Consider the following 26,535-nt stretch of genomic DNA (forward strand, 5'->3'; position numbering starts at 1 on the left):
TTTCATCCTCTGAGAATTACTGCTTAATAAGCTCACCCTTTCTAGCTCTTTCTGAACTCTGGCTGGCTGGTTCGATTCAGTTGTTCTGGTTCAACTCCTCTCACAGCTAATTTATTCAATCTGGCTTTTTTTTTTCTCAGCCTCTGAATTGCTCTGCTTGGCCTCAAACTAACAGCAATCTTTTCAAATCTTCTGGGTCCTCTCACTCTCTGACTTCTTCTGTCTACACCTGTGTCTAGCTTGTTGTTTCACTCAAGCTCTTTCTATAAAACTCTCCCAGTAAAACCGCCTCCTCCCCTCTCTCATCCCCCCCTCCTGCACTGCCCCTTAAGTAGCTTCTGTTTCATCTCTCTTCTCAGAGAGTTGGGTGTAACCTAGTCTGTCAAATATTTCTCTGACTTGTCACATTATCTGCCACTCAAAGATAATTTTCAAACATGGGTGCTTCCTTCGACAAACTAACTTTACCTTCATTGTTTGGGATTAAAGGCATGTATCATCATGCCTGGACCTAAGATTTTCTTTACCTGAAACTTGTTCTATACCAGGCTGGCCTTGAACTCAGATCTGCTTGCCTCTGTCTCCTGCATTAAAGGCACATTTGTATTCTAGCCAGATCACACAGACCTAGAAGGTCCTTGGATGTGATTTCTTGCCAGGGCAGTCATGGTCTAAATTAAAATTCCTCTACAAATGAGAAAATAATAACAGCTGCAGAGAGACCTTGGACAGTAGAAAAAACTGCTGAATTAAAGATGCATTGACCTCTGAATGGAAACCGGGATATGTGCTACATTGGGGAAGAGGTTTTGCCTTTATTTTCACAAGAGAAGAAAAGCTGTGGATACCATCAAATTTGATAAAGATTAGATTGAAACAAGAAAGACCTCCTGAATAAGGAGAAGAAATAGGTCATCAGACATCTTGGTCATTCAGTTCAAACTAACTTACAAAGACTAACAAATTCTTTTCATTTGATCAGACATAAAAAATAAAAATAAAAAAAATCATGTTTTCAAATGATAATTTACTAAAGGTGCACTTACCTTGCTGACATGAAATGAAAATTAAGTTTTCTTAAACCATGTCTTAATTCCCTATTAGAATGTCAGACTGTGTGCATTGCCATGTGACCCACGCCATCTTGTACATCAGCTTTTCAGCTTTCTTCTTAAATAAAAATGATTATTTTTATTGTTTGGTACTAAAAACACATTTAAGAGATTTAAAGGTCTTCGGTACATTCAAAGAGTTACTACAGTTGTAACTTGTTTTCTAAATCTCTAAGAGTTGGAACGATTTGGAGCTAAGAGAAACATTTGAGCAGTGTGGTGGTAGCCCAGGCCTTTAATCCCGGTAGAGAAAAGTGGATCTCTATAAGTTAGGTGTTTTCTAAATTCTAGAGTTACGGTGAACAAGATGGTGGTGGAGATTGCCTTTAATCTCATCACCCAGGGACAAAAGTCAGATACAGTTCCTACTGGTAGGTTTTCACGTGAGAGAAGCCACATACCATATTTACAGATTATTATAAAAATATTAACACTTGGGAGACAGAGGAGGCACATAAGGATTACAGTGACTTAAATTTAAAAGCTGCTTGCAAAAGGCAGGCTGAAATTCAAAGTGAATGTCCTTGTGATCTAGAAGTAAATACACTTAAACTTTGAATTTATATATAAAGTGAAAAGGGACTGACTATAGGTGTATTTATCTACATATACTAAAGTACATTTAGTTTTAAAGTTTCAAAAGAATTTTTAAAATTTTCAATTGAAATATAATATTTGTTTCTGTTGGCCAAAAAACAAACAAACAAACAAAAAACAAACCTTTTGCCTCAGGAAAGATAGAACCTGAAAAAAAGGAACTCCCGAGCTGGGCGCGGTGGCGAAAGCCTGTAATCCCAGCACTCAGGGAGACAGAGGCAGGCAGATCTCTGTGAATTGGAGGCCATCCTTGTCTACAGAGATAGTCCAGGACAGCCAAGGCTACACAGAAAAATCCTGTCTCAGGAAAAAACAAACAAACAAACACTCCCCACCTTTATTTTTCTAGGAGAATAAAAGCATCCAACTAAGGAATCCAGAGACCACCAGACAAGTGAAACATCCGAAGAAGAAGGACAAATCATCAGGGAAAATGTCTAAAGAAAAAGAGTAAATTGGCCAAGTATTGGCCACCTCCCCCTGATCCGCCTAAAATCCCAGCTTAGAGCCCTGGTCTAGCGACAGCACCCGTGCCACCATCTTGCCCAAATGGCCATCCTTTCCTGCCAGATAATCACCGGATGCAGGCCTGCAGCTGGACTGTCCAGTTGGACACTCCTTTCTTTCTTCCCGCCTTGTAGCTGGCCACCCATGGCCGATTCCCAAATGCTTCTCTGCTGCCCTCTACAGACATAAGTGGCAAATGTTGTTCAAGTGGTCCCAATTCAATTAAAAATTAAAGCTGGCTTTGGGTTAAGAGTGTGGCGCTCTTCTCTAAGCCCACGAATGCTTGTTTAAGGAAAATCCAAAATCTCTGTCTCATATCAGAAGAGTCACCTGGTATGGGACAGAGGAAAACAAAACATAAGAGACTATTCTATTGCCACTAATCTCATAATCTTTTGGTTTTCATTTGATTCTTCAAAACTTTTCTTAAGGTATAAAGATCTCAAAATCTATCATCTATGTCTGTCTGTCTATCTATCTATCTATCTATCTGTCTGTCTGTCTGTCTGTCTGTCTATCTACATATATTTGCTGTTGTGATACTAGTGATCACATGGAGTACTAATTTTAGAAATAAGCTCCATCTAGTTTCCTGCATGCGTTTTCAAGTCTGCAGCAGGTAACTAGGAACTAAGTTTGTGTACCTCGGATAGACTTACTGTATCGTGGTCCTCAAATCTTTCAGAGACCTGCTGGATATGGCACTTAAAATGTAAAGTTTTCCACAGCAAACCGTGCTCGTTTCTAACTTGTGAGGCCTCTGAGGAGGTAGTGGGGCCCGCGACGATGAAGCCGCCTGGATTGTGGTACTGGAAGCCACTGGGAAAGGCTGCTCCGTGCTTCTTCTGCGCTCCGGTTCTGCACACACAGTGGACACCTTTGGGTTGACTGCTGCTTTCTACCTACTCAGGATTGCCACTAAACTGACAAGCAGCACCCAAGGATCAGCTTCAGGAGGAAGATCAGCTAGCTGGCTGCTTTCTTGCCTCTGTGAGCTGGCAGGCTTTCACCCCAGTATCTGGCTCCAGAGTCTTTATTGGTAAAACCAAATGATTGAGATTTTTTTTTAAACACCAGAAGACCTAAAAAACAAACAATCAAACAAAGCAAACAAAGCAGAAAGAGAATTTTAGATCTATTTATATTACAATTTTATGTGTGTGAGTGGTTTCCCTACATGGCTGTGCACGTGTGACTGGTGCCCACAGAAGTCAGAGAGAGTATGAGTCCCTGGGACTGGAGTCACAGATAGTTGTGAGTTGTCTTGTGAGTGCTGGGAATCTAACTGGGGCCTCTGCAGAAGCAACAAATGCTCTCAATCCCTAAGCCATCTCTCTAAACCTCAAACATTTTTATGCCTTCTAGACAAAAATATTACAGATTTGTGAAGAAATAATGAAAAATAAGTTGCTCCCTTGTGTTAGGGGCAAGTTACGGGATTCACTAGTTTTCCCATATCATATTTATGTTATGTATATCCCTAGTTATTTCATGTTTTCTTTATGGGTGTGGTCCCTCAACATTTTCTTATTTCTGGCTGTCTTTTGTCTTCTTCTTCTTCTTCTTCTTCTTCTTCTTCTTCTTCTTCTTCTTCTTCTTCTTCTTCTTCTTCTTTTTCTTCTTCTTCTTCCTCTTCTTCTTCTTCTTCTTCCTTTTCTTTCTTCTTTTTTCTTCCTCCTCCTCCTCCTTCAACCAAAGCTCACTTAGGTGACCTGGAACTTACTATATAGCCCAGAGTGGCTTTGAATTCTCAGTAATCCTCCTGTCTCAGCCTCCCAAGTGCTGGGTTTGAAAGACTGTGCCACCATGTCCAGTTTCAAATATTGTATTTTGTACATAGCCTCCAATCTCCTCAAATGCCAGCTAAAGCACTATAATACACTTTTTAAGCACCATGCCTACAAAAAACAGGCCTCATTTTTAAGCAACAGCTGTCATTTATTACACCTTCATAAGCAAGATACTATACATTTTTGCCCTTCACTTTCTTCACAAATGGATATATTAACGACCCCACAGAACGGTTTGGAAAGGTTAATAAGGATGATAATGTACAGTACCTGGAATGTAAATTGTAGTGCTATTATTGTACTTGTCACTCTCAACTTTCCCGCCCCTCTCAAAAAATGTGGTAGCTGGGGGTGGAGAAGGGGGATAAGGAGGCTTGCATGTGTGGAAATGAGAGGACAAGTTTCAGGAGTAGGTTATTTTCTTCTACTGTGGCTCCAGCTACTGTCTTTACCAGCTAGGCCATCCCTCTGTTATCTCTTTTTGTTTTTGTTATCCCTTTGTTATTTCTTTTTCTCTTTTGCAACTTAAGTGAAGCAGAGTTAATTCATTGCTTATTTCAGCTTTCTTTTGAGTTCCACATTTTAATATTTAAGTCAATGTTGGAAGTCAGGTCGAGGAGGGAACAGCACCATCAGTAACATCTCTGGAACAAATAATGTTTTTTTTCCTCCAAACATCCAAATTGAAGGTCTCCTGAAACCGAAACTCAACCTCCCTGCTCCTCCCCGACTTCACCCTCCCCCCCCCAAAAAAAAACAACAATAGAAAAACCACTTTCTAGGGTGGACAGTGTATTTCACTTTTTCTCTGCTTTCAGCTAACTTTCAGGAACTTAACACCATAGCAGCTTATGAAAATGTACATGTTCCATTGGCTTTTAAACATTAAAAATAATTTTAAGAGAAAAATACTGGTGCAAATTCACAATCAATGGCTGACTCATTTGATGGCATATACAGCTCTTGGAGGTCAAAAAGTAGACTTGTAGGACACGTCATCAGGAGATGCTTGAAGTGGAGTTTCTGGTTTTTGTGGAAACTCAGTTGTGTCATGTAACTATGTTTTTTTGTTTGGGTCTCAAATGTGGGATGTGAGAATGTTTTTTCCCTGTGGAAAACAGCTCCCTTGAAAATGTGTGATGTTGGTCATCTGAAACATCCTTTGTGTGAGGGGTGTGGTTTTTGTGAGCTGCAAAACATCCTTGTGGAGACTCTGAGAAGGGATATATAGAAGCCCATAGACAGTGGGACACGCTTTCTGCCTCTTTATGCTTTTGCATTGCTATGTGTTGCAGTGGTTCGCATCCTTCCCTGGTCTGTTGGTCTTTGCAAAGAGAACCGCTCCAGAGAATTGCTTGTGCTACTTCGGCAGACTTGTGCCATTTTGGCTGTTTCAACTAAATTGTTTCAATGCTGTTGACGTGTTTCAGCTCCTGCTTTGCTGTGTGACTAGACTTCTGGTATCCCAGTGACTGAGTTTGGTAATTCCCTAAGAATCCATAGACCCCAATCAGCAGGAAGAAGTTAAAAGTCTACAGGCCCTTTCCCTACTAATCTCCCACCTAAGGTCAGGGAGTTGGAGGGGAGGTAAAGGTTTTTAAAGGTTTAAGAACCTTAAAGTAGGTGTTTGAAAAATATAAGCCTACAGATGCTCATCTTTAAGGCTTAGTGTTCTTTCAAAGGCATAAAATACAATTCCAATATGAAAGAACACAGTAATCTCCTTCTGTAATCCCAGCACATGGAGAGGCAGAAGCAGATGGATCTCCGTGAGTTTGGGGCCAGCGTGGTCTACAAAGCAAGTCCAGGACTGCCAAGGTCACACAGAGAAAACATGTCTTAAAAAACAAAACAACGGAAAAGTCCACAGGACAATACAGGTGTCCCAGTTCTTCATAGAGAGACAGAGCATTGTCAAATTGATACAGATGTGGAAAGAATTCCTCATCCTATTTTAGCACTTTCATTGGACGTCTGAGAATCAGTCTGAGAAACTCTCATATGGAATCATCTTCTAGAGATTTAGAGATCAAACAGTGGTCACATCATTAATCACATGATCAAACTCTCTCTTGTCTTTGACATATCTCTCCAATTATGGAATATTCTTCTGTGATAACCTGATAACAAGCTCCTTGTCAATGATGTCACACATGTTCTTCACATATATTTCTTAAATCTGTCAATCACCAGTCCATCAGTGTCTAACAGAGTGACAATTTTTTTTAGAAGCAATCTTTTTAAATTTATTTATTCAATTTATTTATTCAATAAATTTATTTATTCAATGTATTCTTTGTCTGCATGTACACATACATGCCAGAAGAGGGCATCAGAACCCTTTATAAATGGTTATGAGTCACCATGTAGTTGTTGGAATTGAACTCAGGATCTTTGGAAGAGCAGCCAGTGCCCTTAACCTGAGCCATCTCTCCAGTCCCATAGGGATCATCTTTGATTTCAGTTAAAGTGTATTTTTAAAAATATATATAATACGCTGCCATCTCCACCTCCCAGAATCAGTATATTTTTGCCATATAGTCTTCTTCCCCACTACCCATAATGGCCTGGGTATACGATAAGTTATGTCCTGCCAAGTTAACATCCTTACTAAGAATGAGAATATTTCCAAGTTGCCTTGAGTATAGAATTTTAATGTTTTGATAAGCTGAATCTTCATCATACTTCACTCACTCACTTGTATCCTACTCAACAAGATGCTCATCAGCAGTTGGCTAGTATCTGTCCATGGCCTCATCCTGAGTAAAAGTTCACCTGCCAAGTGTGTTGCCCTGATTCATTTCTTTCATTTTTTTTTCTATTTTGTTAAAAAAACAAAACAAAACTGTTAAGTTTCTTGTTTGTCTTGTTCAACATTGTTATAATGCTAAAGGTCCAGCAACACCAGTCCATGTGGATGAATTCTCAGATTAGCAAAGATGCCATTTGTGTGTGTGTTGGTTGTGCAGATAGTTGTGGTCCTGCCAGAGGTTCAGTGACCCCATCATCTCTTGCTTATGAAAATGAAGTGAAGGTCTTTCAGAACGGGCTCACCATCAGCTTTGGTCCAGCATGTGCAATGCTGCTGCCGTAGTGAATGAAGAGAAGGCTTGTGCCACCCCCCCCAGGGAGGCCGTCCAGGTATCTGGTATATTGATAGGTGTCTCAGACAGTACCCCTCCCCCTTTTAAGAGTAAAGTATTTTAAAAAGCAGGGTTGGTGTCATGTTCATCTTTTCCATACTAGTATGGCAGTGACAGGCGTACTGCAGACTCTCCCGAATTGTGCATATCAGTAATAAAGGGAATGGCATAAGTGACAGGGGCTGTAAGTTGACTGAAGTGACTCCATTTTAGCTCCTCAGATAAACTTTGTCTTGCTGAGTAATGTGCCAGTAACTGTATGGGGAAGCTTAGGAAAAAATAATTCGGGAAGAAAAACATCTCCCAATTTTTTTTCTAATCACATATTTTGGCTTTTGTAACTCTCCTTAGCTTGAAGCTTCAGGATAGGAACCTTCGAGGCTTTCCAGGCTCAACGCTGCACTTTGGTCCTAAATACCCTGGTGTAGTCACCGGGCGGCTGGAATAAAGACTTTCAACTGGCGGTGTCCAAGTGGTCTTTGGTCGGAGCAACAGTAAAACATAGATAGTCTATTAGGATATTTTAGAATTCTTCCTGAGTTCAAACTACAGCAAAGAAAGGAAGGACTAAAACCATGGCTTGGGAACACAGATTTTTAGCCGTCATCTTTGGTGGTTGGTAACAAAGACCTTCTTCGGAGTATATACAAAAAAATTAAAATTGAGAGACACTGGCAGGAAAAACAGCCAGGAGTCTTTTTACGGAGATTACAGCCCGGCAAACTGTCCCATCAAAATATCCAATATATACCTAAAATCAATCACATTTACAGGGTTTTGAAGTTTTTATGCCCCGTATCTTTCAATAAGTAAACAGTAAGTACCAAAATGGAACGAGGCTAATTCTAATCTCCGAATTCCTTTCCACAGTACGAGCAGCGGAAAGACACCTTACACAAAACCACCAAGTTCGGCATCCCTCAAGCCTAGCTTCTTGCCCTGCAACCTGCGAGGAGACAGAAAAGAGACAAGTGAGACATTTTCCCGCGGAAATCAGAGGTCCCAGGGCCGGGCCAAACCAAGGAATCAATTTGCCAATCTGTGGGGAAAGGCGTTGCTCCAGCCAAGACTACAATTCCCGGCGGCCACCCCGCTCGACCCGGCCTGGCCTACGGAGGGGCTCAGTAGAAACTACAATTCCCAGCGGCCACTGGGCTCCATCCAGCCGCCCACTGGGTGGATCCCTGATAGCCGTGGGAGGGGAAGCGGGCCTCTCTGGCGCCTGGTCGTGACGACACTGACGGCGACTTCCACGCGGTGCCCCACTGCTTTCTCCTGCCCCAGAGACTCCTGAGAAGATGCCGAAAGCCAAATCCGCGACGAGTGGTCGCCGGCGCGAGCGGCAGGAGCAGCGCCGGGAGCTGAAGCGAGCCGGAGGTGCGGCGTGGAGGAGGCTGGGGGCCGACCGCGTCTGGGTGCGGACCGACCGGCGGCGGGGAAGGCCTCCTGTGGCTCTGAGGAGGGTGGACACTCCGCGCTGACGGCTCCCTGCGCTTGGTCTTCCTTGCCAGCAGGAGGGATGGATGGATATAAAGCCATATCCCAACCCTAGCTGCGAGCGGGTCGCTTGTGGCATCCTTGGAGCAGAAATCGCCCCCCCCCCCCCCCACCATCCTGCTGCTTCTCTGGGACAGCTTGGGATCGATTCTTGAAAAGTTGGGAAATTAAGGCTGCTTCGTGTTTTATTCCAGGACTCATGTTCAACACAGGGATTGGGCAGCACATTTTGAAAAATCCTCTAGTTGTTAACAGCATTATTGATAAGGTGGGTGTAGAAGAGGGAAGGCAGAGCGCCTGTGTGTCGTTAATCTGTTTCGGAGTACTTAACGACTGGTTATGTTGTGTGCCCCTAGGCCAGCACTTGGGGAAGCTGAGGCAGGGTGATGTTGTGTTCAGAGCCAAGCCTGCGCTACATAGTTGAGACTCTGATAAAAGTAAGATTGGGTGCCTGACATAAAATAGGTGCTTTGTATTTGTTGAATGAGTTAGGAATTGTCTAGGATTCACATGCTGTCTTTTGCATGCTTTATTCTGAGTCTGTTTCTGCTGACCTTAAAGTCTTCTCTTTCTATGAATTATCTACTTTGGAAGTGTACTTTTTTGGTATTTGTTCTTTAATTTACAGATTATGGAATCACTTTTTGGAGGTTTTTCTTGTTGTAGAGACTGGGTCTCATGTAACCCAGGCTAGCCTCAAACATGATATAGACAAAGCTAGTCTTGAACTCTACTTTCCAAGCATCTATAATTGTGATCACTAAGGACAACATCACTTTACTCATTTTTTATTCCAGAGGTTAATTTTATGTCTAAGTCACAGTGAGTTTGTTCCTCCCTTCCCCCCACAAATATGGTACCTGCACATAAATTAAGGATTCCTTCTGTATGTGCTATTGTGTTGTGGTTATGGATGACTGAGTGCCAGGAGGTAAAATATAGATAGTACAAACTACTATGCTTACAAGGGAAACATCCTGGAGCCATAAAAAGAGTATTCTTCTTGTATGTGTACACATACATTTTTCTGTGGTTTTGATAATTTGTAGAACTACACGGTGGTTAAGAATTGAGAAATCTTGCTCCCACATGCTGATTCTTAGGCAAGCTCATTATGCAGTCTTTTTACATTTGAACTTGTTGAAAGGAGCAGTTAGTTAGTTTAGTGGGATTACTGCCAGTGTAGAAAGCAGACCCACCAGTGGAACTGCTTGTCTTTTTTTTTTTTTTCCTTCAGAAGTTGAGTATATTTCCACTAGGTTAGGCAATATATATATGTACATTTTCATATATCCTAATGCTTTTGAGGTACTACTACTGTTAACCACATATATCCTGAAGAAAAATGAAGCTAGAGTAAAATCTCTTTAACTGTGCCTTGATGAAACTGTGCATTATTAAACTGTGTGTTCAGGAAGGCCGGAAGCATAAAGGAGTTGTGCTTGCTTGCAGGCTGCTTTAAGACCTACCGATGTGGTGCTGGAAGTTGGGCCTGGAACTGGCAACATGACTGTGAAGCTGTTAGAAAAGGCCAAAAAGGTAAAAAGGCGGTTTTCATGTGTCACTATCAAATTAGCTCAGCTGGTTTGCAAATATAAATGTTTTAGTTAATTTCCATTGTTTCAAAATAATTAGTGGGCCCTTAGAAATTTTATTTCTAGGTCTGTGCAGTGGTGGTACATGCACTGAGTCCCAACACTTGGAAAGCCAAGGCAGGTGGAGCTCTGTGAGTTCAAGGCTAGCTTGGTCTGTGGAGCAAGTTCCAGGACAGCCAAGGCCACATGGAAAAACCCTGTCTTGAGGGATTAAAAAAAGAAATTAAGAAATATTATCTAATTAAGAAAATTAGATGTTCTTATCAAGAAAACAGATTTTACATTTTGTGTATTGATAGGGGATCTAATACAGGAATACATTACATGTTTATTACATGAAATGGGAATACTGAGATAACCTGAAACTAACTGCAAGGAGCAGGTAACCATCACAAAGCCTGGAGGGACAAGACAAGCAAGTTAAAGTTATTAGGACCAAGTTCAACAGAGACTGGTAGAGGGTACCTACATGGTACAAAAGAGATGAAGAATGGATCTTAGAGTCAAACAGAATAGGCACCTTGACAAGTGTCTATCCTGTAGACACAGTCGGGAAACTCAGTGAAACCTCTGTGGATAGAATAGTAAAATAATTTGAGCTTCATCCATTTTCATTCATTTCCGGTGTTACACCTTCTAGCCTGGATGTCAGTTGATGAGAATACTTATGGAAGTAGGTCCCATGTGTGCTGTCTGAAAACACTGACCACATCTAGTATATTCTTCTCATCATCTGTTCAGTTACAAAGCATAGACACAGATGAAACAGGATGTTTTCTAAAGTGGTAGAATATAGTTGAGGGGGTGTGAAGATTGGAAAAAACCTTAAATCATGTAAATCGTATGAATTATTACTTTGATGGTAAAAGATTTATACTTCACAATCAAGCTTTTTTGTTCTGTTAATGTAGGTAGTTGCTTGCGAACTTGATCCAAGGCTAGTAGCTGAACTTCACAAAAGAGTTCAGGGCACGTGAGTATATGTAATAATTAAAGTACATCTTAATCTCATGAAGCAACATTCTCTTAAAATTTCTTTCTGTATTTTCAGGCCTCTGGCCAGCAAACTCCAGGTCCTGGTGGGAGATGTATTAAAATCAGATTTGCCGTTCTTTGATGCTTGTGTGGCAAACTTGCCTTATCAGGTATCCTTCAGACTGTCAGGAGCATCATACTAAGCATTTCTCTGATGTGTCTTTCCTCAAACCTAACTAGTAATTCTCTTTCAGATCTCCTCTCCTTTTGTCTTCAAGTTGTTACTCCACCGACCATTTTTCAGGTTTGTGAAAAACAAAATTACTGCTAAATTTCAGACAATTTAGGCCAGGAACACAGCCAACTTGGCTACATTCCTGTCCTAGAAACATTTTTTTACAAAAGTTCTCCAGGACAGGAATGTAGCCGAGTTGGAGTAGAATGCTTATTAGCATCAGAGATCCTCGAGTTCAGTCTCCAGCACCACATAAAACTCAGCATGGTGGTGAGCACCTCCCAGTACCCAAGAACCAGAAGCAGGGCATCACTTCATATTCATCTTTGGCTACATAGTGAGTTCAGGGCCAGCCTAGATTACATGATACTCTTGTCTCAGAAACACATGCATAAAAATACTGATTCCCAGGGAGGTCTTTTGGTTGATAATTTACCTGGGGTGGTAAATGTATCTACATGCCATTCCTTTTACTTTCTAATCCTCTTCAAATAAACATTGATAAAATTTTTTCTTACATTATATCTAGGTACTTGTAGTAACTTCTTAACTATTAAGACACTATGTTTTATACCAGTGGTTTTGAAACCAAGTCACATACCTGCTCAGTGTTTATAAAACAAATTCATAAATTGTGGAAAACATAGCCATGTTTTAAAAAATGTGTGTGCGCCCAAGTGTGTGCTCATGTACCCATGCGCTTACAGAGGTCAGCGCTTACAGGATCGCAGGGATTCAACTTAGGTCATCAAGCTTGGTAACATGCCTTTACCCTTCCCCCATTTTAAATGATAGGAAATAGATTATATCAGAAGACAACTACATACAGTATTATAAAAGTTTTGAATGATATTTCTAGGCATATATGAATATACTCTGGAGGCTGAGGTTAGAAGGATTGTGAATTTCAGACCTGCTTGGCCAACTTTGTGAGACCTGATCTCAAAATAAAAAAAACAACTGGAGATACAGCTCACTCAGTTAAGTTGCCTGCATGCAATTCTCAGTACACAACATGCAAAAAGTCAAATAGTTTTGAAGATGTTCTTCTCTTCAATAACCTTTAAAATTGTCCCCATTGCTTGCAGAAGAAAAACTCCACATACTTTAAATTAAGCTGAGGAAACATAAGACATTGTAACCTACCAGGCCACACCTCAGATATAATTCCAACTATACCATAAATACAGTTCTCCTGTGGAGTCAACTTTACTGTTTTTACAGAAGGCATCCTAGACTAACATAATACAGATCAAAATAGTTATTGATCTAACCCATGATGGAAAGCCATCTTCATGGGGGTTACAGTACAGCTGTCTGTTTTTGTGGTAATAACACTAAGGCTGAAAGTGTTCTTCCTTCTGACCTTATTAGCCACAGATCCTCCCAGGACAATTCACTGTAGTTAAAAATACAACTATAAGAACTGGAAGATTGCTCAGTAGTTAAGGGCATGTGTTGCTCTTGCAGAGGACAGGGTCCTGTTCCCAGCAACCACATGGCAGCTAACAACGGCCTGTAACGCCTGTTCACATCCAGTGCCCACGTCTGACCTTCATGGCCAATTCCACACACAGTGCAAACACATACGTGCAGGCACAACACTCAGAAGTGTAATATAAACTTTTTTTTTTTTTACTTAAAAATATTGTTATAATTCAAAGTGAGCAAATTATTTTTGTTCCTTTCTGCTTCCTTTTCAGATGTGCTATACTTATGTTTCAAAGAGAATTTGCTCTTCGTTTAGTTGCAAAACCTGGAGATAAATTATATTGTAGACTCTCCATTAATACACAGCTTTTAGCACGGGTGGACCATCTAATGAAGGTATGTGTTTTATTACTTTTTTGTTTGTTTTGTTGGCTGGTTGGTTGTTGGTTGTTTTCAAGACAGGGTTTCTCTCTGTAGCCTTGGCTGTCCTGGACTTGTTTTGTTACCAGGCTGGCACTGAACTCACGGATCCGTCTGCCTCTGCCTCCCTAAGTACTTGGATTGCAGGCGTGTGCCACTGTGTCCAGCTTGTTTTTTAAACCATTAAATAGTTTAATTTTAATTCATCCTGGAGCACTTTACCTTGCCCTCTGAGATCCCATCCCTGTCCCCTTTTTGACAGGGTTTTGTTCTTTAATTCAGGTTAGCCTGGAACTGTTAGCCTTCCAAGTGCTGGAATTACCTGGCCAACAGAACATCTTTGATTACCAATTTAAAAGTTACCTGTGCCAGATATGGTGGCACACACATTTAATTCCAGCAATCAGGAGGCAGAGGGGTGAATCTATGTGAATTCTAGTCCACTCAGACCTACATGGTGAGACCCTGTCTCAAAACAAAAACTAAAGTTGTCTCTGAGAGGACTAAATATTTTCTGATTAATAGGTGGGGAAGAATAACTTCAGACCGCCCCCCAAGGTGGAGTCCAGCGTTGTAAGGATAGAACCCAAGAATCCACCACCGCCTATCAATTTTCAGGTGAGACCAAAGTACTAGGTCATTAAAGGCAAGAAATCCAGGTTAGAAAATGTCATTTTAAAGCAGAAAAACAATACTGAGTCAACCTAAATAACCAAACAGGAAGATAGGAAAGAGGAGTAACTTGTTGTAAAATAGTTATGACTATTAGACAGAAAATGGAAAATGTTTGTAAAAGGCAAAATGACTAGAGTATAGTTCCATTTCAAAACTTAAGATTATAGCTGCAGGAAATGTCTGAATAAAACTGGAAAACAATGGAAAATTAAAATAGTTGTGTTTGTATAATACTGTGATAACACTTCTTTTTTTTGGTGGTGCTTGTAAAACCCAAGGCCTCTGCCTGCTGAAGCAAGTGTGCTACCACTGAACTACATCCTCAGCCCTTGTGACAAACATTTCTGAATTAAAGTACTGATTTTGTGATCAGGAAAAATACCAGACCATTTTTTTATAAAATTTAATTAGTTGCTCAAGCGACATCTTAAATCATGTTTTAAATTTGATGTTTTGGCTTTTTGAGGTAGGGTCTCATGAGGCTCAAATTCTCTATGTACTGGATAACCTTCAATTGCTGGTTGTAAGTGATGGGATCATAGGCACGTGCCACTGTGCCTAGCTTGCATCTATTTTGAAAGTGATCCTAATGCCATGTTGTGTATAGTGACTAACCCCCATTAAAAAAAATAATTTTTCAGTGGGATTCTCCTAAGTACAGAAGTGTGCAACTTTTTTCATATGTGCCAGCTCAATCAAGATACAGGCCATTTTCATTCCCACTGGCTTTATGTATTAAAGCTAGCAGGCATAGATAAAAGTTGAGTATTCTGAATAAAATAACCATCTTGTATTTCAGGAATGGGATGGCTTAGTAAGGATCACTTTTGTTCGGAAAAACAAGACACTGTCCGCTGCATTCAAGTAAGTAGTCTACTATAATTTGGTCCTTTACCCAATATATTTATGTAAAATATATTTTTACATAATATATTTATGTAAAATATATTACAGCTAATAATATAATATAATATAATATAATAATAATATAAACAGCTAACTTACAGTACAAAGACTGTTCATGTGAAACTTCACCTTTCAAAATAATTTTATAGCGAAAGGCAAAAGTAACAAAGAAATTAGAGTTGGGAGTCAAATAAGGTTTTTCTTTCCAAACAGGAAAAAAACAAAAAACAAAAAAACAGTAATTTAAGCACGCTTTGCCAAGTGTTTGCTTTTGGACTTTCTTCACATTTTATTGTGGGTGTAGACATGTGTCATGGTGTACAGGTGGAGGTCAGAGGGCAGTTTGAGGAGTTGGTTCTCTCTCTCACATGTGTTCAGGGGATAAAATTCATGTTATTAGGCCTGTACAGCAAGTACCTTTACTAGCTCAGCCACCTTCTAGTCTTTATTTTTTTTTATAATGTATACAATGTTCTGCTTCCATGTACACCTGAACGCCAGAAGAGGGCACCAGATTTCATTATAGATGATTGTGAGCCACCATGTGGTTGCTGGGAATTGAACTCAGGACTTCTGCAAGAGCAAGCAGTGCTGTTAACCTCTGAGCCATCTCTCCAGCCCCCTAGTCTTTGTTTTATTAACTTGAAATACCTAACATGACTTGGAGGTCGCCAAGGGTAAAGGTGAGAATTGATTTTAGAGACCTTGGATGTTTTTTTCCTGGCCGTGCCAAGGATTGAGCCTATGGCCTTAAACATGCTAAGTGAGTGCTCCATCACTTGATTTCTTCAGACCTTGTTACCTTTTGAGTTTCAAACTGGCCTTGAACTTCCAATTCCTCCTGCCTCAACCTTTCTAGCAGCTAATATAACTATAAGCCATGCAACCAGGCCCAGCAAGTTAATTTTTTTAAGGGGATGTTTTGTAGAGTTTCTAAGAGCTCTTTAGAATTTAAGTTTGTGGATGGAAGGCCCTGTATCTATAGCTCAGTTTTCTTGGGAAGCTACAATGGTATTGTCACTAGAGCACTGGAGTTTGACGCCATCTTGGGAAGCACAATGAAAATCTGTGTTTTTAAGAAGCTTGTGTAGAATTTAATTTATTCTCATTTAAAAAACAGATGTTTGACTCTACTTTTTATATGTAATTAGTGTTAGCGTTCTAAGTTTAAATAACCTATACTCCCTTGAATATTACCAAATCAAACATACATTTAAGAAAACAATTTTTACGTGTGTGTGTGTGTTTGTTGGGGGTTCCTCAGAAAACTTGCAGGAGTGGTCCTCTTCTTCCATGTGGGTTCTGAGGCTTGGTTGCAGGTTGTTGGGCATGGCACCAAGTGCTTTTACCACTCAATCACCTCATTAGGCCTGCAACATATATTACATCTTGTCTGAATTTAAATTAGGTATAATCTCCGATTTTATAATTGTCACATAATTTCCAGATCAAGTGCAGTACAACAGCTGTTGGAAAGAAACTACAGAATCCACTGTTCAGTACATAACACTGTAAGTAGAAATCATTTAAGTGGTTTTTGTTAATGGTTGTGTGCCTCATGGCTCGTTTGATTTGAATTCAACTGTGAAAGTCCTCATGCATACATGTGTGTATGCTGTTTGTTTTTTCAGGGATTGAAGGATTCTAAATTTGACAGGTGACATATTAAGACTGTTTCCTTTTGCTCTTGTTTTTGGAGACAGGGTTTCTTTGTTTAGCCCTGGCTGTCCTGGAACTAGCTCTGTATACCAGGGGCTTTGGACTCAGAGATCCTCCTGTCTTTGCCTCCTTAATGCTGGGATGAAAGTGTACCCTACCACTGTCCGGCCCCTTCCTTCGTATTTTTATACCCTGGTTTCTCTTTTATGCGTTTATATGTCATACTGTCTCCATTCTCTAACATGGACAAAAGCTACAATATGAGCCTCATTTTAAAAACTTAAGTTGGGTTTTAAAAGGTCTTTGTGTAAATGGTATGCATCAAGTAAAAATCAATCATTGTTTTGTAGCATAGCCTTGCCCTGAATTTGTGTTACTTCTCCTGGGATCACAGAGCTGAGTTATCACACCCAGCACCATGTAATATACCTGGTTGGGTGTGCTGTGTCAAGAATGAATGAATTTATGAATTATTTTTAAAAGATCAGTAATTCTTTAAATTTTCATTCATTTTGCTTGTGAAGTCTGGAACCTAGATTTTTATAATTTAAAGTTGGAAAGGTGCAATATGTGCATGATAATTCAAGAATTCTAAATATTGTGTCAAAAAAAAAATCTCTTAATTAGAAAGCCAAGTCTTACCCAAACTGTCAGATTTTTTTCCCAGCTGTCATTTACAGATCTTTTAAAGTTGAATATAATCACTGAACTTTAAAAAAAAAGAGTCATGCTATCTTCATTAAAGATATGTTGCTCATTTATTCTGAATCTTATATTGATAGGTAATACCAGAAGATTTCAGTATAGCAGATAAAATACAGCAAATCCTAACCAGCACAGGTTTTAGTGACAAACGGGCCCGTTCCATGGACATAGATGACTTTATCAGGTAATTACATTTGTTGTTGTAAATGCTTACATTTCTTTACTGTAGTAGCTTCAGATTAGAGAGTCAAAGGCTTATTTTAAGCGGCATAGGGTGCTTACCTGGGTGAGTGATTGCATAGCACTTTCCTGGTGTGGAAACAGTATTTGGTGTAAAGCAGTGGTTCTCAACCTTCTAATGCTGTGACCCCTTTAGTACAGCTGCTCATGTGGTCGTGACTGCCAACCATGAAATTATTTTCATTGCTACTTCATAACTATAATTTTGCTGTTAGGAATCGTAATGTAAATACCTGTATTTTCCAATGGTCTCAGGCAACCCCTGTGAAAGGGTTATTTGACCCCAGACAGGTTGAGAGCCGCAGGTTGAGAATCACTGGTGTAAAGGAAGGCAGCTAGTTAGCTGCAGCAGAGGGAATGTCTTACAAATAGTGGTAAGGAACAGTCTGCGCCAGAGCATAGCCTGGGTTTAGGTGTGCTGTGTGTTTCCTTCCTCCTGTTCCAATCCCAAACTCACTCATGATCTTCATAGCTTGTGCTTACCTCTTCACAGCAGCCCTTAAGTTAGCAAAATCATCCTAATACATGTAACTGAATTTGATGACCTATTATTTCCTTACTTAAATAGCTACTTTCAAACAGATGATAGGCATGCAATGTCAGTTATAACCACATCTGAGTATCCATTTAATAGCAGTTACGTGGCCTGAGGCAAATTCTACACTTACTAAGTTAAAGGGTACCTTTTTTTTGGGCAATTCAGACCAAAATTTGTTTTACTTCACATTAAGCAAGTTTCAGTCAATAACCCAATTGTACTAACTTGTACAGTTTTTACTCACTAATTTTCAGAAATTCCTGGACATTTTGTTTACTGTTTTCTTTGCAGAGCTAGACTAGTACTCTACTTCTAGATGTGTCTCCACTTTTAGCCAGTTCACCTTTAAAGCATTAGTGTTCTAGGCATTGAATTTCAAAAGGAGGATAGAGTGCTGTAAGACATTAGTTCCCTTCCTTGGTAGAACCGTCTAGAACTATCATGGAGCTACTGTTTTATTGACTGGCCAGCAGGAGTAATGAGTCTTCAATGGATGTTAATCCTAATAGTTGAGTGCTACTCCTAAGTCCTATTTGCTTTTCCAGACACTTTAGTCCTTATGGACCTCTTTCTATAGCACATTCTGAAAAATACCCTCAGGTCAAAAATACAGTATTTTTAAATCTTCATTCTTAACTTCCTCAGACTGCAGCTTTCTGACAAAAGTCAGATAACCACAGAATATCCATAAAGATAAGTAATGTATATTTCATTAACCTTCAAGAACAGTCTAGAGAATAGGCAGAGATTATTCATCTCACTTTGCCTCAAATTCCAGCTAGTTTCCTTTTCAGCTAATCATGCTGAAATAAAACAAGTGCTCATGAGCTGAGGTCAGGGATATCAAGTCTTTAAAAAGGTAAGTTCAGTCAGAGCCAATGTATTTTAGAACAGTAGGTTACAACAAAAGATATCAACATGCCAAGCTATAACTTTGCCAATTTATTTGGAGAACAGTTTCCTTAGCAGCTAGCACTGGAAGTGTGTGTGTTGATGTGTTTATGTATTAGAATTAGTCAGTGGTACAGGTACATTATGTATCAAAAGTTGGGCCTTTTGGTTTAACACCATTCCTTTTTGGCTTCCTCCCCTTCAGGTTGCTACATGGGTTCAATGCAGAAGGTATTCATTTCTCCTAGCCACTTGGAAACAACTTTTTCAAGATCAAGAAAAAAAAAATGAAATTATACGTTTCTAATATTTGAGAATATCACTGTTTTTGTTCTACATACACTTTTCAGAAATTATTTAATAATACTTTTGTACCATTTATTATCCTGTATAAGCGGTTATATATATATATCTATCTTCTTTCTTGGTTCTAGTGTTTGAAATATAATAAAAAGGGCAGGGTTCAATATAATGGTCTTCAAGTTTGGAAGCCGCAGATACGCACAACCATACACTTAAACCTTTCTAACAATTTATTGTATGAAGATGTTTTTTTTCTTCACGGTGTTTTAGAATATGAGGCCCACTTAGGCCTGCAGCTTAAGTCAACCAGCCTACAGAGCCCCTAAACTCCTTCTCCTCATTCACATGTACTGCAAGTTACTTAATGTGGTTTTCCTCACACACCCTTTTCATCCTCTATACTTCCGTATTACTGCCTTCCTTGTCAGCTGTCCTGCTGCAGTAACAACATGACGGTTCTGGAGAAGCTGCAGTCTGCCGCAGTTATACAGTGCAGGCATGTTCTACATGTGACTCTGCATGTGAAATGCAAAGCTTAGAAAAAGCCTAAATATGAAATCTTTATCAAATCACATTTTCTTGAGGGGGACAACATTTACAAATTTCAGATTTAGAAAAAATTCCAGACGGTTTTGTAATTCAAATCATTCAAAGGAAAAATGATTTTCTTTTTCCTTGAATGAGAAGGTCCTTTTGAGGCTAGCCTTAATCTCAGAATCTTACCTCAGCCTCCTAAATGCTGGGATTGCACTTGAGTACCACTATGTGTAGCTTCAAATTTTCAGTTTTCAGCTTTTTAAAAGAACAGCCATTTTCCTACAACTACAGGCTATTCCTGACTTCTGGATAATGAAGATTCTAGTACCTGGTGTTTCTTTTTAAGCTATGTAAAAATTGTCAGATTTAGTGTAAATGCTGGTTATATATTTTAATAAATTAGCTGTCTTATTTATATAAGGAAAGTAAACTATCTTTATTAAATATTTAATTCTCTTTATACCTAAAGCTTAAAGGAATATTTCCAATTAATTTAGAAAAGGTGCACTATGTAAACTTAAAACTATAAACTGTTAGCCTACACAGATTTCTCCCCAAAATCTGCTTCAAAGTCATGTAGTAAATAGCATTATGACTTTAAATAGTTAGCTATAAATAGTTAGCAGCCTTTCAGATTGAGAAATTTCTAAACATAATCTATAACAAAAAAATACTTAGCTGCAGAAGCAACTTTTGTCACATGAATGATAACTATTCTTAAGGGTTAGTTATCTTTACTGTGACAGAACAGTTTTGTACCATACTACTTAAGGAAACAATTCTGCTTAACTGGGATTCCTCAGCTTATCCTCCTTTACTTTCCCCAACTGCTGAGCTTTAGTCCCTTTAACTAGTCTTCGGTTTTCCCTCTGTAAAGCTGAATTGTAGTTTACCTTTGAAGATGTTTACTGCTACTAGTTTTCAGGTACTCTGACTATAGATCAAGACAAAGCCATTATAAGGCAACATGTATCTATAAAGACCTACAAAGATAGTACCAGTCTAAGGCCAATAACATTAAAGCTAAAACTGTTGTGCTTAAGATGAGCAAGTTCGTGTCTTTAATGCCCATTACATATGGGCCAACTTCAAAAATTGTGGAGTCAAGGATTTTGTACATAGCTCTGGCTGTCGCCGAACTTACTACGTAGACCAGGCTGGCCTTGAACTCAGAAATCCGCCTGCCTCTGCCTCTAAGTGCTGAGATTAAAGGCATGTGCCATCATGTCCAGCAGAAATTACCTTAAACAGCTTCTGCAAGATGAACAGAAATAGTTCTTCCTCTTTGAAACAAATAGAATATATCTTACAACTGCAAGAAAACCTGAGTTCCTTCCAAAACAAAGGTGATTATATTGAAGTACATTTCTATATTCGTTTCATAAATTCCATTTATTAATAAGCATATTGTGAAAAAAATCTACATTTGATTTGGACTTCATGTTTACAGAGTTTTCACCATGGTGTTAGGATTCCTCAGGGCTACCCTCTCATGACTAGTGAAGTAAAGAATCTGGCTCGTTGACTCTATTCATAGATTTCCCCTTGGTTCACTGAGTGAATCAGTAGGTTCCCTAGAGTTAATGAAGAGATCCATGGGAGGTTCTTTGGTTAACCTACTGGACTGTAGACTGGGAACCAAGGAAAAATGAGATATATAGATACATATATATATATAAATCTTTAAACAATATTTACATGAGAATTGGCCAGTTTCCTTTCTTAGATTAGCAGCTGTAAAAATGAGTGCTGCCATTTAAAGAGTAGCCTACTTTACCACCAATCTATAGGTGAGATGTGATTCTCACCAAATAAACCATCACATATTAGGTATTAGATGGAGCTTGGTATGACCTGCCTTATAGGGCATCAACACTTCTTAGGGGTTACATACTGTCTATACTTGGCTTATCTAACTTGTATTATGGACTACTTTCCATGTACATACAAATGTTCATGCATCAGAAGCCAATTTCCTTTAACAGCACGTTACGTTTTGGTGAGCTAATAAACACTTCAACTTAAATAATGGCATTGTTAAGGATCAAATTACACTATTAGTCTTGTTAACACCACTGGCACACACACTGCATATATATGTATTATCCTAAGATAAAACTCCTCTCAGAATTTCTTTACTTTTATTATACACCAACTAGTTTATATTTTAGTTTTTTACAAAGAAAATGCTAAGAAAATTATAATCACATGTCATGGTATTAAAATCATAATTCCAGATTTCTTTACATATAAGATGGAATGGTCCAGCAGCTATGTCCACTGTCACAGACTTTAGTTCCGTTCAATTGATATGGCACATCCTGCAAAATTAACTAGTACACACACACACACACACACACACACAGAGAAATGTCTCAAATACAGTAAAAATGTACACACAATAAAGGTAATTTACAGTTACAAATAAGGAATGTAATTTATCTTGGCTGTGCTTCAGAAATCTAGGGTCAATAGCCTTAGTCAAGGCACAGAAGGATGAGTAAGCACAGCTGTCTCTAGGAGTAGGCAAGGTATGTACAGTCACTGATGAGGTATGCATGCACGCAAAGTATTCAAAATCGCTCAGTCTTGCTACGAAATTGATTTGGGTTAAAGGAAATTCTGTGGCTTCCCCTATTCTCAACTTCTGGATTACTTCCACAATCCTTAAATAAAATTGGTAAGGATATCCAAAAGCAATCACTGTTTGGGTAAATGAAACAAAATACTTCACTAATCCCAATTGTTAGTTGTGCCTCTTGGACTAGAAGCACTTGTAGACAAAGGAGTGTTTCACAAAATTGAAATGTCATTCAGGTGAAGGACAAGATATTTTCCACACACTTAAGATCTCAAAAACGTTCAAGTGGCCTTTACAGTTGGACCACCATTTGTTACAGTATTAGGGATTCTGGGGATCCTTTAGTAGCAAATACCGACTTAGAGGGCTCGGGGTCTCTTGGGGTTAATTTGCTTGCTGGCTTGTTCTTCTTCTTGTAGCGCTGCACGAAAAGATTTCACTTTATCTTGTAAAAAGAAAAGAACAAGGGAGTAAGTATTTTAGAACAAGCAACGCAGTGCACAACTTTTATAATGTCTATCAATTTAGTGCTTATTGTAACAAAAACTCAGCATTTCTCATGAACCTTAGAACTATGTTTAACCACTCTCCAAAAGGGAACTGATGAGTCTAACTTAGATGTAAAACAGATAGATAATCCTTTCAATGTGACATTTCTATTCAGTCTAACTCTAACTTTCTTAGCCAAGAAAACTTAAAACCTGAATTAAAAATAGTATTAGCTCATCAGGGACTATGAAAGGATAACAGGACAACACTTACTTGCTCTTATTTCTACTACCTTGTACTGACAGCATTATCAGTAGGTTAATTAGTGTCAGGGGCTATAAAAATAAGACATCGTTCTACAGCAGTGGTGCTCAAATGGAAGTGATTTTTGCCCGAACATTTAGTGATGTCTAGAGGTATTTTAATTATTTATCACAACTGGTATGGTGCTGTGCTAATAAGCAAGAATGAGCAAACATTTACTTTGCATAGGGCAGCACCCCTCAACAAACGATGGCCTGTTCAAGCTCTCAATAGTGACAAGTTATGTAATTGTAGCTCAGTGGTATGCACAGGGCCCTGGGTTCAATCATCACAAAAGCATCACAACAGATACCATGTGGTGTAACCTGTATATAAAAAAATGCTAAGTTCAAGTTTTCCTTTTTAGAAGTACAACATTTTACAAAATTAATTTTTCTGAAATTAAAGACTTGTGCCACTTAACTAAAACATTTTGTAATCAAAATATTCAGATGAAAGATGACATTTTCCACAAACTTAATATTGTAAACTTTTAAATGCTTCTCACAACTGAATCATTGTATGCTAGCTATAGTACTGAGGATTTGTGGGAATCCTTCAACTCATTTAAAAGAATGCTGGATCTGGTGCCTGTTAATATGACAAGCTTAACTTCTTTTATTACTACAAATGTATCTCTGAATGGTTTAAAAAAATATCTATACTACAGTATTTCTATAGTAACTCTCCCCAATATGTCTGACATGGAATCTGAGACAACCAAGGAAAGTCAGTTAAACTGACTGTTACATGTTTCCAAGAAAAAATAGAATACGTTAGGTTCCATGTCTTAAAATGAATATATGAATGGTGATTATGGGGCTGCAGAGATGTAAAGTGCTTACAAGCACAAGGACAAGAGTTCAGGCTCCAGAACCCAATATTAAAACCGAATGCTACAGCACACATCCACAATCCCACGCTGAGTAGGGAGACACAGAGGCCTGATTCTGGTGCTTGCTAAGCAACCAGTCTAGTGTAACTGGTGAAGCTACCTTCAGTGCGAAACTGTCTCTCCATGAGTAAGAGGTCTGGCATCTGCATGTTGTCCATACATACAGAGCCACGGCAAATTGTGAAATTACCAAACTAATTTAAATTGGGGCTTGAATATGAAGATTAAAAACAAAGGTAAGGTTTTAAACAGTCACTATTGACCATATTCAACATGAAGTCAAAGCACCAACTTTAAAAATTTAAGAAGCAAATCTGTGGATAAAAGGAATTTCAATATGATTTCATGTTAAATTACACACACAAACATGGAAGCAGTAGCAAATTCAATACATACAAGGTATATTTAAAGCTACACAGAAAAGCAAAAAGTGTATGAAATAAGAATACAGGCAATAGAAAATGGTAATTTTTATTAATCTTTGTGTGTTTCCATGTTGTATAGTGCATGCTCGTGTGGTACAGCAGTGCTGTCGTATTCAGAGAACACTTTCCTTGCCCTTTGCAAGGAAAACAGATGTATTCTGGAGCTAAAAATGAGTGGCAGTGGCCTAGGAACACAGATAGGTTACCCCAAATTCCATGTTTCAAGTACAAATAATTTTATGAAGGTTTTATGGTAACAGGACAAAGAAAGTCATAAATAAAGATATTTTTAAAACAGAAATTTTAAAAACTATTTTAAAATGGAATAAACATCAGAGAGGCAGGTTTCATCCATAAAGAAATCTCAGCTGTCGGCCTCAAATGTTATCTGGGAATGTTAATCTTTGATTGGCTTTTTTGATTTTCGTTTTCCAAGACAGGGTTTCTCTGTGTGGTTTTGGTTGTCCTGGACTCACTTTGTAGACCAGGCTGGCCTTGAACTCCCAGAGATTCACCTGCCTTTGCTGGGACTGCAGGCGTGCACCACCATACCCACCACACCTGGCTGATTGGTTTTCTTATTACATTCCAAAAGTTTTTATTGCTTATCATGATGTTAGGTCTGCCTTTATTTGCTAGTAACAGAAAGTTAGATCCAACACAGGAGTGAACTAGGAATGGCTCTTTACTGAGGGTTAGAAAACTGTCATTAGGCTCAGGACCTGCAACTTTCCAACTTCTCCACTGTCACTGAAATTATAATCAGGCTTCTGCACACAGTTTCTTTGCAGGAATTCTCCTTTGCAGCCATGTTAAAAGGTCTCTGCCAATGCATAGGCTACCCTAGAGGAGCTGGAGCTTTCAGTTTCTATGTCTCTACCTCCCACCTTAACACAGGAACACTGGGACAACAGATGTGTGACCGTACCTAACAGCTGCATGGCTTGTGGGGATGCACACTTAAATTCTCACAAAAGGACAAGTACTTACTTGTTCTTAACACTGAGCCCTCCCCAACCCTGTTTTTTTTAATTTTTGTTGTTTTAAGAAAAACAATGATTGATTTGTCTTTCTATGTTTTGAACAAAGGTGTTAAAACGGTCTATAATAATCTTCACTTTGTATGTTGTCATACAAACCTAATTATTACACATCCTAATATTTAAATTTCATAACACTAAGATGAAACCTAAATTACCTCGTAACTCAGTTAAAATGTCTATTTTTTGCTCAAGAATAGCTTCAAGTTGTGTTGCGTACGAGTCCACATCATAGTCTACTTCTTCAGTCATCTCGAGGAGAGCCTTCTCATCTTCTATCCAGCGAATTGATTCCTAGTAATAGTGCAACAAAAATGACTTGTAAATTGTATATTTTACAAATATTATCAGATCAGACTGATGTAAATATTGTGAGCTCTGAGTCAAATATACTTAAAACATTCTCAAAAATATCAGTAGACATGACATCTTTATTCACAGTGAAATGATATATAAACTTAACATTTTTTTTTTCTTTAGCGAGGGAATGAACCCTGGGCATGCTTTGTGAATGGTAGGTAAGCATCCTCCCACTTAGCTACATCCTCAGACCTATTCATCAAAGTTGTTTATTATTATTTTTTTATTGTTTTTGTTGTTACTACTACTATTAAGTTTTTTTTTCAAGACAGGGTTTCTCTGTGTAATCCTGGCTGTCCTTGAACTCAGAGAGATCCACCTACATCTCTCTACCTCCTGAGTGCTGGGATTAAAAGTGTGAGCCAACACTGCCCAGCTTGTTTATTACATTAAAAAAGAAAACACTGTCGGGAGGTATTTGTTACCACATGCCCTACAAATACACACACACCCCACTGCAAGAACTGAAGCTTTTGGTTCAGGCCAGCTTGCCAGAAGACCTTTTCTCACATACCTGGAACACTGCCCTATGATCTTCTACAACCTGTTCTTCCATTTCTACCATCTGGGAGACAGCTTCATGGAAAGTAAACAATTGTGGAGAAACTTCTTCTTCCTTAAAACACAAAGTTTAAAAACATGACCTAAATCTTACATTTTAAATATCACTAAGTTTGGTTTTTACT

General features: G+C 38.8%; 2 protein-coding genes and 1 pseudogene across 9 annotated transcripts in view; 1 reads left to right on the forward strand and 2 right to left on the reverse strand.

Moving 5' to 3' along the window:
• Positions 1 to 2,871: 2,871 nt before the first annotated feature.
• On the reverse strand, positions 2,872 to 10,025 carry LOC110563944 (spermine synthase-like; annotated as a pseudogene).
• On the forward strand, positions 8,338 to 23,929 carry Dimt1 (DIM1 rRNA methyltransferase and ribosome maturation factor). 2 transcript variants are annotated; one of them, XM_021661205.2, is made up of 12 exons: positions 8,338 to 8,526; positions 8,841 to 8,914; positions 10,099 to 10,185; positions 11,153 to 11,214; positions 11,293 to 11,386; positions 11,471 to 11,520; positions 13,155 to 13,278; positions 13,828 to 13,920; positions 14,777 to 14,841; positions 16,331 to 16,394; positions 17,325 to 17,431; positions 19,122 to 23,929. In XM_021661205.2, the coding sequence occupies exons 1-12, from the start codon at positions 8,448 to 8,450 to the stop codon at positions 19,162 to 19,164; spliced, it is 942 nt and encodes a 313-aa protein (XP_021516880.1). In that variant the 5' UTR covers positions 8,338 to 8,447; the 3' UTR covers positions 19,165 to 23,929. The 2 variants fall into 2 exon arrangements, with proteins under 2 accessions (XP_021516880.1, XP_021516881.1); XM_021661206.2 differs by lacking the exon at positions 8,841 to 8,914 and having other exon boundaries at positions 8,376 to 8,526.
• Kif2a (kinesin family member 2A) overlaps positions 21,881 to 26,535 on the reverse strand; it is a 53,918-nt gene continuing 49,263 nt past the window's right edge. For all 7 annotated transcript variants that reach the window (XM_060385695.1, XM_060385694.1, XM_060385693.1 and 4 more), the window contains 3 exons: positions 26,364 to 26,465; positions 25,648 to 25,783; positions 21,881 to 22,782 (listed from right to left, as the gene is read on the reverse strand). In XM_060385695.1, the coding sequence (XP_060241678.1) occupies positions 22,697 to 22,782; positions 25,648 to 25,783; positions 26,364 to 26,465 (324 nt within the window). In that variant the 3' untranslated portion in view covers positions 21,881 to 22,696. The remainder of the gene's footprint in view (positions 22,783 to 25,647; positions 25,784 to 26,363; positions 26,466 to 26,535) is intronic.

The sequence above is a fragment of the Meriones unguiculatus genome, chromosome 6 (genome assembly GCF_030254825.1).
Source record: "Meriones unguiculatus strain TT.TT164.6M chromosome 6, Bangor_MerUng_6.1, whole genome shotgun sequence".
Classification (NCBI taxonomy): domain Eukaryota; kingdom Metazoa; phylum Chordata; class Mammalia; order Rodentia; family Muridae; genus Meriones; species Meriones unguiculatus.

Bases quoted from the DNA above. Each gene is read 5' to 3' on its own strand.
- Dimt1 (XM_021661205.2), top strand. From the start codon at position 8,448: ATGCCGAAAGCCAAATCCGCGACGAGTGGTCGCCGGCGCGAGCGGCAG. The intron at 11,521-13,154 runs GTTTGTGAAAAA...CTTCCTTTTCAG, and splicing joins CTCCACCGACCATTTTTCAG to ATGTGCTATACTTATGTTTC. The intron at 16,395-17,324 runs GTAAGTAGAAAT...TTATATTGATAG, and splicing joins ACTGTTCAGTACATAACACT to GTAATACCAGAAGATTTCAG.